The 18134-nt window shown below is 37.0% G+C and overlaps 1 protein-coding gene across 1 annotated transcript; it reads right to left on the bottom strand.

Annotated features, from left to right (window-relative positions):
- Window positions 1-3169: 3169 nt before the first annotated feature.
- Window positions 3170-15148, bottom strand: LOC112524696 (homeobox-DDT domain protein RLT2-like). Its single transcript, XM_025134642.1, has 18 exons — window positions 14364-15148; window positions 13744-14247; window positions 12459-12529; window positions 10872-11303; window positions 10600-10689; window positions 10352-10516; window positions 10054-10276; window positions 9349-9446; window positions 9162-9248; window positions 8907-9059; window positions 8609-8764; window positions 8137-8343; window positions 6997-7647; window positions 6075-6521; window positions 5293-5874; window positions 4970-5074; window positions 4255-4512; window positions 3170-4110 (listed from the first exon to the last, which is right to left on the bottom strand). The coding sequence occupies exons 1-18, from the start codon at window positions 14497-14499 to the stop codon at window positions 3322-3324; spliced, it is 5154 nt and encodes a 1717-aa protein (XP_024990410.1). The 5' UTR covers window positions 14500-15148; the 3' UTR covers window positions 3170-3321.
- Between the last annotated feature and the right edge of the window lie 2986 nt (window positions 15149-18134).

Raw genomic sequence — 18134 nt, 5'->3', positions numbered from 1 at the left:
TATATATATATATATATATATATATATATATATATATATATATATATATATATATATTAAAGGAAAACTCAATAGTGTTTACATGACATCTCCTTATGTTAGAATCCTTTTTTCTCTTTTTTCTAAATTTTTTGATTTCTAAAATATGTCTAATATAATAAAAGGACGATGTCGTCCCTATATAATAAATGTGTACTTCATTATGCACAAGCCTCTTTTAGTAAATTTACATGCATCTTGAATCCCCAATACGATCTATTAAAGCTCAATTAACATCCATTAAAGCCCAACTAACATTCATTAAAACCCAATAGAATTTTTAAAGCCCAATACGATCCATTAAAGACTAATACAATCCATTAAAGCTCAATCGATCCATTACAACCCAATACGGTTCATTAAAGCCCAACTAACATCCACTAAAGCCGAAGAATTTTTAAAGATCAATACGATCCATTAAAGCCCAATCGGTCCATTAAAGCCCAATATTGTCCATTAAAGCCCAATATGGTCCATTGAAGCCCAATACGTTCCATGAAAACCCAATACGTTCCATGAAAGCCGAATACGTTCCACTAAAGTCCAATATGTTCCATTAAAGCCCAATAAAACCGTTAAAGTCCAATACGATCCATTAAAGCCCAACTAACATCCATTAAAGCCCAATAGAACCTTTAAAACCCAATACGATCCATTAAAGACCAATATGATCCATTAAAGACCAATATGAACCATTAAAGCCCAATACGATCCATTAAAGCCCATTCGATCCATTACAACCCAATACAGTCCATTAAAGCTCAACTAACATCTACTAAATCCCAATAGAACCTTTAAAGCTCAATATGATCCATTAAAGACCAATACAATCCATTAAAGACCAATATGATCCATTAAAGCCCAATCGGTCCATTACAACCCAATACGATCCATTAAATGCCAACATGACCTATTAAAGCGGGATATGATTCATTAAAGCCCAATACGGTCCACTAAAACCCTATATGATGCATTAAAGTCCAATGAAACCGTTAAATCCCAATACGGTCCATTTCAACCCAATACGATCCATTAAACCACAACTAACATCCACTAAAACCCAATACGATGCGTTAAAAATCAATAGAACCGTTAAAGCCCAATACGATCCATTAAAGCCCAATACGATCCATTAAAGTCGAATAGGTCCTTTAAACCCAATATGGTCCATTAAACCACAACTAACTTCCACTAAATACCAATACGATGCGTTAAAGTCAATACAACCGTTAAAGCTCAATACGATCCATTAAAGCCCAACTAACATCCTCTAAAGTCCAATAGAATCATTAAAGCCCAATACGACCCTTTAAAACTCAATACGATCCATTAAGAAGAGAAAAGTTTGAAAATTGGGAAAAAAATGAAAATCCGCCGGAAATCATTAATTTAAAAAAAAATCTTGGATAGCTATTACTGGCGAACTCTGGCTTCCGCCAGAAAATTTTGAAAATAAATTATAATTCTTAATTACTTTCCAGCGGATCTTAATTTTAAAAAATTAATTAAATATCCGCCGGTAAATTATTGCAATTAGATTTAAATACAAGCCTAAAATAATTAGTTACAAATACCGCCGGAAATATTATCAGAATAGTTTTACCGGCGGATTTCTGGCAGAAGTCAACATAAGTTGACTTTTTTGTTGTCCCACGGTAATCCGCCGGTATATTTCCAGCGGATTTCGTCCGCCAGAAATAGCCTGTTTTCTGGTAGTGAATGTAATTTATGTCTAAAAGGCGTCTCTAATGTTAATTTAATTATTATAAACAAATAATGTTTATGAACAAGAACGTGAAAGCTTAAAAGTATCAAATTATATTGAGATTAATGTCTGAAGGGATAATAACACACAAATTAAAGAAAGATGTTAATACTTAGCTAACTAATGTTGTTTATGGTTTCGAAAAAATAAAGGATTGCCACTGATAATTTTCTAGAAAAAGTTGTATAAAATAGTACATGAAAAATGAGTTCACATCTTTTGACAATTAGAACCAAGTACCCCAACCCCGTTTGACTTTTCCAGTTCAAGATAAATGCATTTGCAAGAATCAAAAAGTTCACAAAAATTAAAAATTGCATTTACCTGCATAGTTGAACCTTATTCAAGAAAATAATATAAATGGTACTTGAATCAAAAAAGCTCCATGTTTTTGCTAGAAAATATGTCAACCAAGAGAAATCCATACCATTAGCTATATAACATATTTTATTTTATTTTGAATGCATATTTTTTTTCACGGAGGTGGCTATATGGGTGAATATATAATAAATGAGTTCTTATAATATAGTGTTTTTTTAATTTATGTAATTGTTTTTTTTTTTCTATATTTAATTAACTAACTTCATATGATGGTTTATTATAGTTTTCTTTTATGTGCAACCCATTTTAAAACCGGTTTAATAAATAGGTCGCAAAACAAGCATCAAGTTATATTTGAAAGATTATTTTTATGTTCTACCAGTATAATTCTTAATATTGTATACACATTTGCAACTAACCATTTTTGTACAACTTTAATTTCAACACCGGAGCATTACTGATACAGGTCATGGTGTGGAGGACTATGCCCTATTCTTTAGGGAAGCCCATGACCAGGCTAACAAAGGGTGTTTGCGCTTAAATACGCATAACTTTTGTGCGAGACTCTATTTTAGGTTCATAATATATCGATTTGAAGTTTGAAACGAGGAACACGCTATGGAAAAGTGTTCATAGATTCAACGGGATCAACCTTCGTTTTTTTATCATACGTTACATCAATTACTTTTTACAAGTACTTCAGTGTTTTACATTGTATTTTATTAGTTGTCAATGAATTAACAAGTTACGATTCATCTCAAAGTAATTACATATTTATTTTCTAACAACACATTTTTGTCATTGCACAACGAGCGATAACACGCACTAGTTCAATATATAAACAAACATAAGGGAACGAACGTTCACGAACATAAATGAACAAACGAGACTCTTGTTCATGTTTGTTCGTTTAACTAAACGAACAAAAAAAATTGTTCATGTTCGTTCATTTATTAAATAAACGAACACATAAACAAACCTTCCGCCGAACGGTTTGATGAAATTCGGTTCGTTTACGGTCCTGGGTATATGCAAGATTGGTAATCTTAAAGGTTTAGCTTCTCTATTTCAACATACATCTCTCTTTTTTGACCTATTCCAAAATCTACATAAAACACAATCCAGCACCAAACATTACATTTGGAACTTCACTATACTTCTACATTACATTCAATACACTACACTAGTTTGTTAATTTAATCGCTATAACCGGATGAAGACGATTCCGTCTCGTCATCTGGATTATTGTTACCTCCACCGACATCCCGGTTCCCATCCGAGTCATCGTTGAAGAATCCGTCAACATCCACACCACCCTGTTCATCTTCCTCCTCATCTTCCTCCTCAACGTCATCATCTTCCTCTCCAACATACTCTTCTTCCCCTTCTAAACCGAATTCCCCGATATACCCCCGAGATGCCACGTCATCGTAAACGTTCCGATACCCACTGTCGACCATAATATCGTCATCGTATTCGTCAACCAATGCCTGTCCGTTATTGTCGTTTTCGATCTCGTACTCTGAACTACTAGCGTTCTCGGCAACTCGTAGATCGGCGGTTTCTTCAGCATTCCACTCTTGGAAACCGACGACCGGACTTTCCTCGTATAGGAAGTCTTGATCCATATCCCTTTCATCATCATTAGCTATCTTTGCCATCTTTTGCGGTTTTGTCCGGACACCACGGCGGCCACGTTTACGGCCTCCCCGACCACCACCACGCGTCCGCCCTTTCCAGCCGACTAATTGCCCACCAGACCGACCCATATCGGCTGTTTTAGCTCTCGATCTGGAACCAACAGCACCGGCATTTTTCTGGGATCTCCCTCCACGGGTCCGTCCTCGACCCCTTCCACGCCCTCGGCCACGGCCGGAGGTGCCTGGATCAGCCCACGGGTCTTGGAAGTACCCGGATCCGAATAACGATTCGCCATGGTCGCCCTCCTCCCCGTTCCTCATCATCGCATATCTCGGCGCCAAAGTCTGCACAAACATTGAAGATACAGAATTATACATGTCTTCTGATGGACTTAAAACCGATCAACGAAACCAGAGTATGTATTCATCGAACTTTCACACTTCTTCCAATTACATACGATAACGATGGTTAGTTGAGCAGGGACATACCAGAAAATTGGTTGGTCCTTTGTCTTTTTCAGCATCCTCTTTCTGGCTGAGCAAGTAATGAATGGAGGTATCGAGTTCCATGAGCCTCAACGCGACACATGCCGTTGTTTCGGGCAGCCAAGGAAGCATGGAAACTGTCGAGCAGACGCCAGTCGCACGTAAAGTTACCGAGTTATTAGAACCCAACAACTCATCTGTCGTTTCAAAATCCAGGGACAAAAAATCCCTTCTTATAGCGCTCTCCAACAACGTCAAAACCTGAGAAACTCATACATTCCTTTATCAGCTAGTTTTTACCAGACATGATGAGTTTATTAGCTAACAGCTAGTTTTTACCAAAAATGACCTGCTTATCAGCTAACAATTGGTTTTTACCACACATGACTAGTGTGTTAGTTACCAGCTAGTTTTGGTAAACATGACTAGTTTATAGCCAATAGCTAGTTCGCTAGTTTAACAGTTGGTTTTACCAAACATGATTAGTTTATCAGCTAACAGCTAGCTTATCGGCCAGCAACTAGATTACCAGCTAGTTTTTTGGAATGGGTAAAAAGTATGACAAAAAATCGAAATTATCTCATGTCTTTAGTGGTTTTGGTATATCTTATGCAATCGATTGATAAGTTGTGAAGAGTTTAACCATAAATAATCTCTTAACCAGCTGCTAAGTACATTTATACATGCATTCAAGCATATTAATCGTGTATGTACGCACCTCAAGAAGGGCTTTGGCTGTTCCTGCATTAACCAGCTTCACACTCCAAGATTTTCTGCACTCGCCGGACCACGAAGGTTGTAGAGCTTCCAGTGGAATAGAAGCCTGTAAAAAGATAACGATATTCCAAATGCAAAATAAGAAATTCAGGTTTATGACTCGAAACACCACCATGAAAAACAGGAACTAGAAGACCCTCGAAAATCCCACCGGAAAATGGGGTCTGAGGAGGGAGACCTGACCTCTACCCCAAAGAGTAAAGCAGTTATTTTCATGAATACCCTCAGCACGTGAAAAGTGTTTGAAAAAGATAAAGCTCTCACCTCAATTAATGCTAATTGAGCTTTAATCAATCTGAACCTCACAGGACTGCAGAATTCCCGATTGTGAAAATAGGACGCAGATTCCAGTCTCAACTTTTTTATGAACTGAGATATATGTTTAGAAAAAGCTAAGTTGCTACCGAGAAATGTCTCACATTGCTTATGGCAAGAAAAACATTGATTATCCTCGAAGAACGACAAATCACGGCAATTATCGCAAATTCGTAGCAGGTGTTCACATCTAGCATTCCCAAACTTCATTGCCCGTAAAGCGAAGCATTCTCCCCACATCCATTTTTCAAAATCTTCATATCTTTTCAGGGCATTAGTCATCTCTTTTCCGCTTTGTCCCAACTCGATTGCAAAAGAGGATGAGAATTCCAAAATATTTGTATTTGGAATTGATACAGTGCTGCTTGGGCTATTGGAGCCACAAGCAGTCGCATATCCAGCTCCTGGAACATCGACCTGCATCTTGATGGCGGATTCTTTAAAACGGGCCTCAATCCTTTGCAACATAGAATACAGTTGCGCCTCCCGATTCCCACGAACATCTAAAGATGCCAAAAGACTGTTGAAGCCCTGCATGTAAAAACGATAAAAATGGTTGAGAATTTTGCAAAAACCAAACAAAACAAGCTCAGTATGTCCCTTCCGGAGGTGGGTTAGAGGAATTTGGTCTCCAAATAGAAATTTCTTACTACCTAAAATGAACATTCTAAATAGTAACGGAACCAAGGGAGTAAACACATGGTATTCTGCTCGATAAGAAAGCATATTACCTCCTCGCTGTCGATAAGCCTCCAACAGCCATCACGTAACTCAACAAAGATTCTACCGGAGCCAGGATCATTACGTGAAGCGGACGTAATGAACTGCCAGTAGCGGTTCCTTCTTCGGTCATGTCCAAGTGGCAACGATCTGTATACATACATCTCCTCCGCTTTATGACCAATAAATGCTTTTAATTGTGATCTCGACTTTTCAGCAGCATATGCAGGTTGTTGAAGTGGAAAACCATCTGGAGTAGTCAAGAGTTCATTGGGATTACTCAAATCATTCTGTGGATCACCCAAGATTTCCTGATGGTTGTTTGATGCTATATCACTTCTGTCATCAACAGACGGGTATTGTATTTTCATCATGAAGTCTTCCTTCATTCGTCGTTTATCGATTTGCGCCTCTGCCCACATCTGCTTCTTTAATGACATGGCTGCTTCTAACCGTTCCTGCCAAAGTTCTTGTAATTTACATCCAAACGATTCTGGCAGAAATATAGTTAACGACATACTTTTTTCGTCCTAAAATAGATGTCCATAATGAAAAAGACAGGTTTTAGAAATGAGTAATTTATTACACTTTTTAATCAACTAAATGACGATACTACCCTTAATAATAGATGGAGTAATGAATTTCTCTATCACATAATCAAGGGTAGAATTAGAAGGCAGGCACTTACTTTTGAAAGTGGACACTTATATTAGGAGTAATTAAAATAGAAATGTGGACACTTATTTTGGAACAAGGAGGAATACACAAAAAAGGGCAGGTTTATTTGAGAACCGGAAAATTTTGAGAATCATGAGAACGAGATATTCATGATGAATATTCATGATCTTCATTATGAATATTTGGTTCAGCAGTTCTCAAGATAATTACGGTTCCTAAATGAACTTTCCCCCTACTAAAGAAATACCAAGCTACCTCTAGAACAACACGAATAGAATTTCCTTCATTGGCAACAGCTATTAAGGCAACAAGAGCATTGAGTCGTTCTTCAACGGTCAAATCAGAATACTCGCCCTCCATAAGTCCTTGCACCCAAGGCTCACCGGAGATACTTTCGTCAACTACAGTATCTTCGGCCAGATCAGTCGCCCCCTTGTGGGTCCCACCAATAATGTTAGATTGGTCAATGGAAGAATCAACCCTCATATCTTCCAGAGTTTCAGATTTTATAGCAGCGGAATTTCCAATGCCACCAAATGAAGTTTCTCTAAAGAGCTGATCATGAGAAGAAAGAGGAGATATTTCGTTCATCTTTGAATCGACTGCAATATCATCAACCTCCGGATCTTCAGGAACATCACTTTCGGAATCATCGTCTTTTTCAGCATCATCCCTTTCGGCATCAAAAGCCTCTTCTCCATCAAAGTAACCGTTTTTAAAAATATGAATCTTTTCTCTTGCGGCATTAATGATCGCATCACCGTCAGCAGGATCTTTTCGGTAAGGACTGCGTAAGCAATACGTTGAAGGGGCTGTTCTTTCGAAAAGCTTTGTATCTCTAGACAAAGCAGCAGCAATAGACGCTTCTGGTGTTTTGCTCGTGGTGAGGTCCCTAAGCCCAGATTTCTACAAAGAAATGTAATAAATTCAGAAAAGAGAAGATCACATTAAGAGCAAAGTGCAACAACGGTTTAGTTCCTATTTAGTGCAACGATTTTTTCTTAATCGATGTAATGAAGTTTCAAAATTTCCTATTTGGTACCCATTTTGAATGGTGACCTACTAAGCTTGTAACATTTGATGACATGGATACATGTTTACGAGAGGGTTATGGCAAAGTGGACAATAAACTTGGCATCCACGTAAGAAATGTTACAAGACCAGCAGCTTATGGTCAAATGGGTAAAAGAGGGGAAATTTCGAAACTTTATAGCCTCTAAATAGGAGGTTTTTGGAACTTTGCTGCACTGAATAAGAAAATTTGTAACTTTGTTACATTGATCAATAAAAAAAATCTTTGTTACACTAAATAGAAACGAAGGCAAACTTCGTTGCATTGTAATTCATTTTGGCCTAATATTAGCAGCAACTCTATGATCAACAATCTAAAGCTACCTGAATCTTGTCAGCAACATCTAATATAGAAAGTCCCCTGCTTCCCTCGAGTGAGAGAACATGAAATGCCGCATATTTAACTGTTCCCGGTGTCAACCGATGCCTGGATCTCCGATTGGAGAAACCCCTCTCTTGCATGATGGCCAATGCATTTTCAGCTGCCACTCCACTACGTAAATTCGAAATGATATCTCCACCATCAACACCCTACATTTGCAAGTCGCCACACCACCAAATCAGATAAGCTTAAATATGAACTTGTGAATTATTTGGGGATGTGGGGAGTAAACAACAAGGAAAATATGATTTTATCACCCCTCCATCTGTTGAAATACAAAGAGTAAATGGCTGCATACCTTATCTTAAGAAAAATGGAAAAAAGACAACGCAAAAAACACAAGGTACAAGAGGTTCACTTGAAGACATCAGTCCACATGTGACTAAAGATGGTCAGATGGAAAAAGAAAGGCACCTCATTTTCTTCACGTGGATGTGCTCGATCGGCATTCCTCTTTTTCAATTTCGGTCCAAATCCTGCAGCAAGAGCAAACTGGCGCAATATCTCTGGCCACGTCAAGGGATTTAAGTGATGCTGCCAGCTACATATATCAAAACCCCAAGCAAATGCCTGAAAGAAGTCAAGAAACGTTTCATAATGTCAACTACAAATAAACCAAACTAATCGAGCCCAGTATATCCCACCAAGAGGTGGGGTCGGGAGGTGGGATTTTAATTACAGATAAAAAAGATAAACATGAAAGTAAAATTACCCCTTCAACAATATGCGGATGGCCACCTCCAGGGTTAGGAGCACTTGTTTGATTTGCTCCTAAACAGGATGAGGGTGCCCTTGCTACATCTTCAATATCTTTAACAATGGATCTCAAAAGTGCCACGTGAATTTCTCCCAACAACCGAGGATCCTAGAAGTTCAGGAGAGGGTTGTTTAGAAAATGGTTCCAATATCGAACATCTAATAGAAGCAAAATGATGTAATTCCCGAAAAATATTTCAGGAAAACTTACATGATCGTGAAAAGCTTGCACAAATTCGTCAAGAGTAAAAGGCCAAAGTCCAAGAACATCAGCAAAAGTAATCAGAAATTTCCAAACCTGAGAATACGTAATTCAAATAAATCCATGTATCTAAAAGACATAAAATCAAGATTGAGAGCGAAACAGACTAAAGCACAAAAAGTAAAATAATACTCACCATAAGAAGATTGCCGATGTTCTCAGAATCAGTCCATGGTTGGATTTTAAATGGCTTCTTCATGTGCACGGACTTGGGTGGAAATTCAGGGAGCATATCTAAAGCAATGAAGATTTTGTAAGTTACATGAACATTGAAAATAATACAAAGAAAATAAATATCAAACATTCTATTTAAGCTCGTCTCAAAATAAGTGTCCACTTTTAAAAATAAGTAGTTATAATTTACTAAATTTTCAATTTTACCCTTAATTACTCACAAAATCCAAGAGTTGATATGAAGAAAGAGAGAGGTTTGCCTCCATCATTTAAGAGTAAAATTGTCATTCAGTCAATTAACAAGTGTAACAATTACACATTTCTTAAACCATGTGGGTTTTTTTACTGTGCACATTTATTTTGGGATGGGGAAAAATACTACAAACCCGTGAAGACAACTTTGGGATAATGTGAGCATTTTCAAGCCCAAAAATTCTGGATGTCTTCTTTGACAAAAACTACTAAAATAGGCGAAAGAAAGATCCGGCAAGCAATTTTACATGGTCAATGGCTACAATCTAATTTAAGAAACAAAATTACACCAAAAGTTGAACAAGAACATCAAATATTAATCAAGTTCTGTTCTTTCCCATAAATGGAACACAGTTAAACATAGAATTAACTATAACCACAATCATATCATCTACATGAATCAGAGAAAGAATACCTCTTAGTGACTCGAGGCTTTCCAAAGTCTCACTATCAAGAGACAGCATAGAAGGCAACCCTTTACTTGACACAGCTATCTCCATCAATTCCAAACGCTCATCGTCAATTAGTTCCATTGATTCTTTTGCAATTCTTCGAGCAGCAGCCCTATCATTAGCTGCTTTGAGCCTTGCAGCCTCCTTTTCCTTTCGCATATCTTCTTTAAGTCGTAATTTTTCGGCCTGAAAAAGGCAATGGCATGTAAATATATCAAGATAACACAAATATTAAATAGAAAAGTAACCTCAAAGACTTACTCTCATGGATTCCTTCTGTAAAAACTTCACCCTCCGCTCCATTTCACGTCTTTGTTCTCTTTGGTATCTCTCCTCCTCCCGTTGCTTCTCACGCAACAAACGTTCTTCCTCTTTCCGGCGCTCACGATCTTGCCTCTCCATTTCTTTCCTCATTTGTTCCTCTCTCTTCAATAAAAGCAGAATTGAATACAATTAGTTCAAACTATCGAACTTTGCAAGAAAAAAACTTACAGATAGAATAGAAATACCTTTCGTCTCAACATATCTTGCTTTTCAAGCTCTTTTCTGATCCGTTTTTCATGGGCTTCAACCTCCTTTGCTATTCTAGCTTCTTCACTCTGTCCAAGATACATAAACCAATACAATAAGTAAGCAAAAAATAGTTTAAAAAATTAAGTAGTCCGTGCCATCAAAATCAACCAAAGGGTCATTGGCCCGGCAGTAATTGGGTCACCAGAGACGAGGAGTGTGTGTGAGTTTTGCAGTATATAAAGATTATATATACTTCAAAAAAGTCAACCTTCCGTTTTCTTTCAATTCGTGCAATATCCTCCTCATGGGTAGTTCGCTTTTCTGATGGTGTAGCAAATGGATTCTCTATTCCAGTTATCGGGTGAGCACCAAGATGAGTTTCCATTCCAGGGCTTATTGTAGAGCTTTTATGTACAGCATTATCAAATTCTCCAGCCGGAGGAGGCAGCAAAAGGGGGGCCTGCCTTCCTTGTTGAGGTACAAGACTTACACCTGCAATGGGTCCTTGAAAACCGTATCCAGAGGCTATTGGATCGTTTCCATGACTAAAAGAACGTCCGGTGGTTACAGGTGTCCGACTAGTTGCAACATCAGATGGAGAACCATAATACCGAGCTGGGGTTGCTCTATCATAGGAATCGCTTCTAACAGATGGTTGTTCTGGAAGAAACTGGTATTCATGGAGAGCCTTCACAGCACCCTGAGAAGAACAATAATTGCATTATTTTCCACTTGAAATGTATCTGTCAAGTAGTTATGTAGCATTGTATAGTACTCCATCTGTCTCAAAATAAGCGTCCACATTTCTATTTTAACTTTTCCTGAAACAGGTGTCCACTTTTAAAAGTAAGTGCCTACTTTCCAATTCTACCCCTATTTAAGAGATAGAGAAATTCATTACTCCCTTTATTGTTAAGGATACAATTGTCATTTAGTTAATTAAAAAGCGTAACGATCACAGATTTCTAAAATTGTCCTTTTTCATTGTGGACGAAAGAGTATCACTATTTCGCTCCATTGTGAATTTGGTTACGAGGCTCATTAGAGTACTACCCTTTTCTTCAAAATAATAAACGATGCGTTCTTTAGATTAAATTAAGCTGCAACTTCAGCAATTTAGAAGGACAAGCAAACATAAATGCATATCTCCATACCTACATTTCTATGTTGCTTTAAAAGTCCATACTCCAAGAAAACGATGATAAATAATTGCATTTCATTTAGTAATACGTGAGTAAGAACCACATTATATTTATAAAATCGAGCATATTCTGCATGCAAAATTACGTTTTTTAGTCCTCAATTAATGATTAATAATGTTTCAATCATGCTAAAAGAGTTCAGAAATATCTTGAGCATCCTCCTTCCTTTTCAAGGAATCCCGATTAACATGCCACTTTTTAACCTTGGTAAATGATGAATTTTTTTAACCATGGTAAATGGATGGAATTGGTCATCTACGACCTATTTAGTAGCACATAATTGTAAGTTTGTAACTTCTTGGATCTCGCATAATGAGATGACCATAGCTTAACTCAAGCAAATTGGTCAAAAGCTTTTTTAGTCAAGTCAAACCATTGCTTAATGAGATGGTGGGCTCATCGACTTCTTTAATTTAGTCGAACCATATTTAGTCTAGTTAGACACAAGCCATGCATAAGAAAATCAAGAATAACTCCATATCATTTTGTTAGTATGAAGGCACAGCGTAAAAACTAATTGCATTCTTGAAAGTTGCAACAACCGTCACCCCATCATTTGAAATTGTAAAGCAAGTGTATGGGGTAACAATCATCATTGAATCTATAAAATGAGTAAAGAATTATAAGGAAAGAAAATAAAAAATTAGACCAACCTTCACCGGTTTTGCATCAGGGCGCTCATATGGTTTGCCTTCATAAGGTCGAACTGCTGACTTCTGTTGAACTGCAGAAAATGATCACCAAGATGATAGAATCAAGAAAGACAAAAAATAAAGCAAATGAAAACTTACTCCCAATTTCTTCCATTATGCACTAGACATAAGTAATACAAAACTGGTAAATGAAATCAATGTCAGATAAAATATTACCACTTTGATCAGCAAAGAATGGATATTCAAAAATATAATTAAGGTGTGGCCATAAACTACAGGCAGTTAAATTAACTCGGCTAACTCAAAACCCTACAGAAGTACAAAGTGAATGATTTCGCAAGTATTTCAATTACCTTAGGAAGTGCTAAAGAAGGGTTTATGGAAATACTAAAAAAGGACTACTTCGGTCGAACTCAATAAAATGGGAACTCCTTCCATACTCTTCCGTAACTCCTTCATTGGTGGAAAAATGCAACTTTTATTCTATGACCCACATGTACAATCAGGAAATCAACAAAAAAATAAATTAAATGAATGATCGATCTTTTTTCTACCAAGTACGTAACAATCAACAAAGACTTGCGATAAGCAAGCACTTTTATTGCATGAATGTTGTATGTGATGAAAAGGTCCATGAAAATTTCTTTCTGATTTTTGTTTGCAACTGATGTCAAACAAACAACTTAATACCAACAGTACAAGATCATAGACACATGAGAAAAGCATCAATTTGGAATGTATTTAAACAGTGATGAGGTTACCCTTTTCTTAATAGTTAATACAGATATTCGAATAGGCCTAAGGGACGTATCTCAAGTCTATCCTTGTAGACCAGTGTTGCCTGCAATATCTATGTGTTCCTTTCATTATTATTTTAAGCTGAAATGATAATTTTGTCGATTCTTGATGGTTTAAGTTGCCCACTAACATCGCTTATTAATAGAAGATATACAAACATTTCAATCGATTTGAGCAAGGATAAGAATTCAATACATTAATTGAAAATGAGTCTTGAAATCAGATAGGGAGTTATATATTGTTCCTATTCCTATAACACTAATCTACCAACACTAACGCTCCGGTTAAAAAGAAATTGTAGCAACCATTCATCAAAATAGGCATGTGTCTTGCTAACAACATTGAACTACCAACCTAATTTATCATTAGTTCACATCAAGCATGTAAATCAAAGACAAAATGTTCACTCTCCCACACTGCAATCGAACACTACAGAAAAGCATGAAAAATGCTATGCAAAGCAAGCCCAAGAGACTGAGTACATTACCTATAGGTGCACCAAATGCACCCGGCGGCAATGGGTCAAACTCCATTCCAAGAATAGGGCCGTCCTCACGTAATCGTTCCCCTAACTGTGCCTCAACAAAAGCAATGGCTCGAACCTCAGAAACCGCATGTGGAGGCTCATAATACCTCTTCATAGATGGCATCTCAGTAGTTGTTGCAACTGCAGCTGGAGCTGTGACTGCAACCCTCCCACTCCCACTAACAGCTGGACCAGCTCTAGCCACAACTCGGTCCGTATGCCCAAATGGACTTGACCCAGAACCCGACCCACCAGACCCACCAGGCTCATTTCCACCTAAGCGTTCCCCAGATGCCACCATGTCATCCCCAACCCCACCAGACATTTCTTTCTTTGGCCGCTTCACTGGTGGAGTTTTCCTATCTTTCAACCTCCGATGGCAAAACCACATCTGCAACTGGCGATCTGTTAACCCCAACTGGACTGACAACTGTGCCCGAAGAGGCTCCGATGGATATGTCTCCACTGAAGATTCGATCAAGCAATTTAAGCCATCACTAAAGTTACTAAATTGAAAGCAAATCGATATAAAAGAAAAATAATTTCATCAAAAAGATTCAAGAGTAGAAACAAGTCCAGACCAGCATAAGTTTTCTCCAGAACCTCCAACTGGAAAGCCGTCTTCATCTTCCTCTTCACCTTTGGCTCTCCCCCTTCCCCTGAATTCTTGTTGTCCCCTTCCGAAACACCGCCGCCATGGGCGCTAGCACCATCCATTGCTAAAGAAGATCGAAAAGGGCAGCTGGGTGTTGAAATTGAGATCAAACCCAACACAGCAAACAGGGTGAATCAAGACATCAAACACTTGGTGTGCACCAAATCGAAGTTTCTCCCTCAACAAATAGGGTTTGCAAGGAGGGCGGTAGACATCTGAAATTAGGGTATTGTTGACGAAAAAGTAAAGATAATAATAAGTAGAAGAAGAAATCAACAAAACTTTCTCTCACTACAAACCCTTTCTCTCTCTATCAACCTATGATCTTGTATCTAACATAATATTATCATCATGAGTGATAGAGATGTGCGGTGAGATTTCAAGATTGACGATTTCTGATAATAATAAATGTATAAAAACAAAAGTAAATGTGTGGAGAGTGTATTAATAATAATTAAAACTATTAACAGCAATAGTATTTGTTCTTGGGCGTATGAATATGAAAATTGGGATTTTTTGTGATTAAAAGTAGAACGACAATGAACACCAAAAACAGTCTTTCTCGCTCTAATCTTTCCCATTCTCTCTTTCTCTCTCTAAAAACCCTTTTTCGCTGAATTTCTTCTTTCTTTTATCGAGAAACCGTAACGGGTAGTGGGAAAGAGAATTTCTCTTCACGTAGATTCATATAAATTCAGGAGAGAGAGTGAGAGAGAAGCACCATAAACAAAGAAAGAAAGAAAGAAAGAAAAGGGTTTTCTTTTTTCTTTATTTTTTGGATCTCAACTCAAGGGTTATTAGGAATTGTCAGATGATTTCATACGTTTCTTGAACAACACCCTCTTTCTCGTGGAAGACGCGCGTTGGTCGCGCGTGAACTTCAGGATAATGAAGAACTTACCTTATTTGTTCTTTTCATCTTTTTAACATTCCTCTTAAAACTTTGTTTTTTTATCATTTTATTTTGTATCCGTTTTTAAAATAGGAAATTACCAAAAATGACAATTTATACACGGCATTTTAATAAAATGATCCTTTTCTAGAGATCTTTCACAAAATGATCATCAAAATATTTTGGAACGATTTTGACTATAAGGTACGGATGAGTCATACATATATATATTATTTGGAGAACAAAAATCAGATATTATATCTGATATATATGAAATCGCCCATTTTATGGGGCGATTTTGACCTCTATTCCGTCTTCTTGTTAATACAACTTATAACGATTTGACGAGACATCGAGGGCGATTTTCACTGGTATTTTGTCTTTTTTAAGACAAAATGGGTAGTATACCTGTATATAACTTTAGTAGTATTTTCTATAAAATTGTATTGATCCAAACACTTCTACTCTCACAGCCCTTGACTCTTAAACACAATCTATCGTCACAACTTTTGACACAGATATGAAATCACGTCAAAGTGATAATGGTTCCATGTATGTTCGAAGTGGCAGGTTAATGGTTGTGAGAGTAGAAGTGTTTGGATCACTATAATTTTATAGAGAATACTACAAGATTTATATATATATATATATATTACATTTGGTCACAAAAAGAAAAAATACCAATGAAAATCGCCCCCTAGTGTTTCGTCAAATCGTCATTGATGTGTCAAACCGTTGCGTCATAAGTTGTCTTTCACTAAAAGCCGAAATAAAAGTCAAAATCGCCTCCCATGGGGCAATTTTCACTTTTTGAGGGCGATTTGTCCATTTTCAGATATAATATCTAATTTTTATCCTTCAAATGGTATACATGTGGGACTCATCTGTACCTTATAGTCAAAACCGCCCAAAATAGTTAAAATCACCCTCCAGGGGCAATTTTGGTGGTCATTTTGTGGAAAAAAAAACTTTGAAAAGTAGTCATTTTGTTAATGTACGGTGTATAAATTGGTTATTTTGAGTAATTTCCCTTTTTAAATTAAGTGTATTTGATTTAAAGTATCAAGTAGTAACTAACAGGATGATTAATTTTAAATGATATAATGGTTTTATTTTTTTAAAATACAATTTTTTATTTCAGATTAAATCAGGGGAATGTAAATTCGTTCTTATTTTCACTTCCATTCTCGTGCCTGAACTGAGCACCCCTTGTCATGTCCATTTTCATCTTCAATAGACTTCTTGTATCAACATTTTGCAGGCAGACAAAATCAAAAAATCACCACTCCAATCCCTTCTTGTAACTCAATCCCACCCTAATTTACGTTATCTCACTCTACTAGAGCTCCGTATAATAGACTTATTGTATCAACATATTTCTCTTTGTCTTCAAGCTTGAATTCTTCAATCCACTGATTCAAGTAGAGAGCTGATATGATAGAAAAATGTCAATAAAATTGTTGGGTCTGCAAAATCCGCAGCAAATAGATTGAAAATGCTTTCTAATGAAGACCTTCGGCATCTACTACAAAAGAGATAATCCACTTCAGATAACCACGAGAGCGGACCTTATTGGAGGACGACTCCTGAGATATAGTGGAAACATTTTGTTATGGTGGAGAGGGCATGGTATGGCGTTGTTCTTGGTCTTGTTTTACTTTATACCTACTATTTCATCTGGTTTTTGGTTCCTAGTCTGTCTTAATATTATGTATTTTATTAATAATTAAAAAAAAGGAACTTATTTTATTAAATTACATATTCTTAAAATTATGTGTCTGTTTCATTATAGACATTTATTTTGAGATTGAAGAGCATTTAAATAATGTTTAATGTAAAGACATTATCGAAAAACAATTATAAAAGAAGACTACGTACACTAATTTCTAGACAAATAACTCTCCACATTAATTAAAATGTGGGGGTATGATTGGAGATGCTCTAAGCATTCCCACCACTAATTTCCAACCGTCTCTAAAATTTTATTCTCTATTTTTTTATTAACCTGGATATTCAACCCGCTATACGAGCTGACTAATCCCAGGGCGACCACCTGCTTTGCAGATAGCCCGGAGTCACCGCATTTGAACCATCGTGGCCACAAGGGGATTTTTATTCCTCCTTGGATTTGAATCTGGACCTCTTAGTACTTTTGACCTTTGGAGCCAAGATCAAACCAATCAGGCACCACCCTTGTGGTTTTTATTCTCTATTTTGTTCCACCAGATTAATTATCTCTTGATGAAGCTTGTTGGTTGGAATCTTTGGTGTGTGAAGATGAGATTTGGGAGGCAGTTAAGACGTATAGCTGCTCAAAGACACTGAACCATACGGATTCAATGTCCGGTTCATTAAGAAGTTATGGCTCCTCACTAAGGATGATGTCTTTCGAGCGTTTTGGCACACCATTGCTTTTAGCCAGGGCTGCAATGCTTTTTTCCTCGCTTTAATTCCCAAATGCAAGGATCCTACTGGTATTAGGGAACCAATCAATTTGACTGGTTGCTAATAGCTACAAGATCATTGTTAACATCCTAGCAGACAAATTAAAGAAGTTCATTGGGAAACTAATTGGAGAAGAAGAAAGGGCTTTCATGGGCGGCAGATCCATTCTCGACGGGGTCTTGGTTGTAAGTGAAGCGATTGAGTTTATAAAGAGATGGAAAGAGAAATGTGTTGGTCCCAAAAGGGTCTACAAGAATACTAAACAGTTTGTAGAAGGGGGGGGGGATGAATACAAACACAATTTTCAAATTTAAAATATATATTGATAAAGAAGATCAATACAGATTTTACAAGATTGTT

The sequence above is a fragment of the Cynara cardunculus genome (genome assembly GCF_001531365.2).
Source record: "Cynara cardunculus var. scolymus isolate 2C chromosome LG 13, CcrdV1, whole genome shotgun sequence".
Taxonomy (NCBI): Eukaryota; Viridiplantae; Streptophyta; class Magnoliopsida; order Asterales; family Asteraceae; genus Cynara; species Cynara cardunculus.
This window is presented reverse-complemented; position numbering and strand designations above follow the sequence as displayed.

Bases quoted from the DNA above. Each gene is read 5' to 3' on its own strand.
- LOC112524696 (XM_025134642.1), bottom strand. From the start codon at position 14,499: ATGGATGGTGCTAGCGCCCATGGCGGCGGTGTTTCGGAAGGGGACAAC. The intron at 12,530-13,743 runs GTAATGTACTCA...CATTTTCTGCAG, and splicing joins TGCATTTGGTGCACCTATAG to TTCAACAGAAGTCAGCAGTT. The intron at 9,447-10,053 runs GTATTCTTTCTC...TCATTGCTTTAG, and splicing joins AAGCCTCGAGTCACTAAGAG to ATATGCTCCCTGAATTTCCA.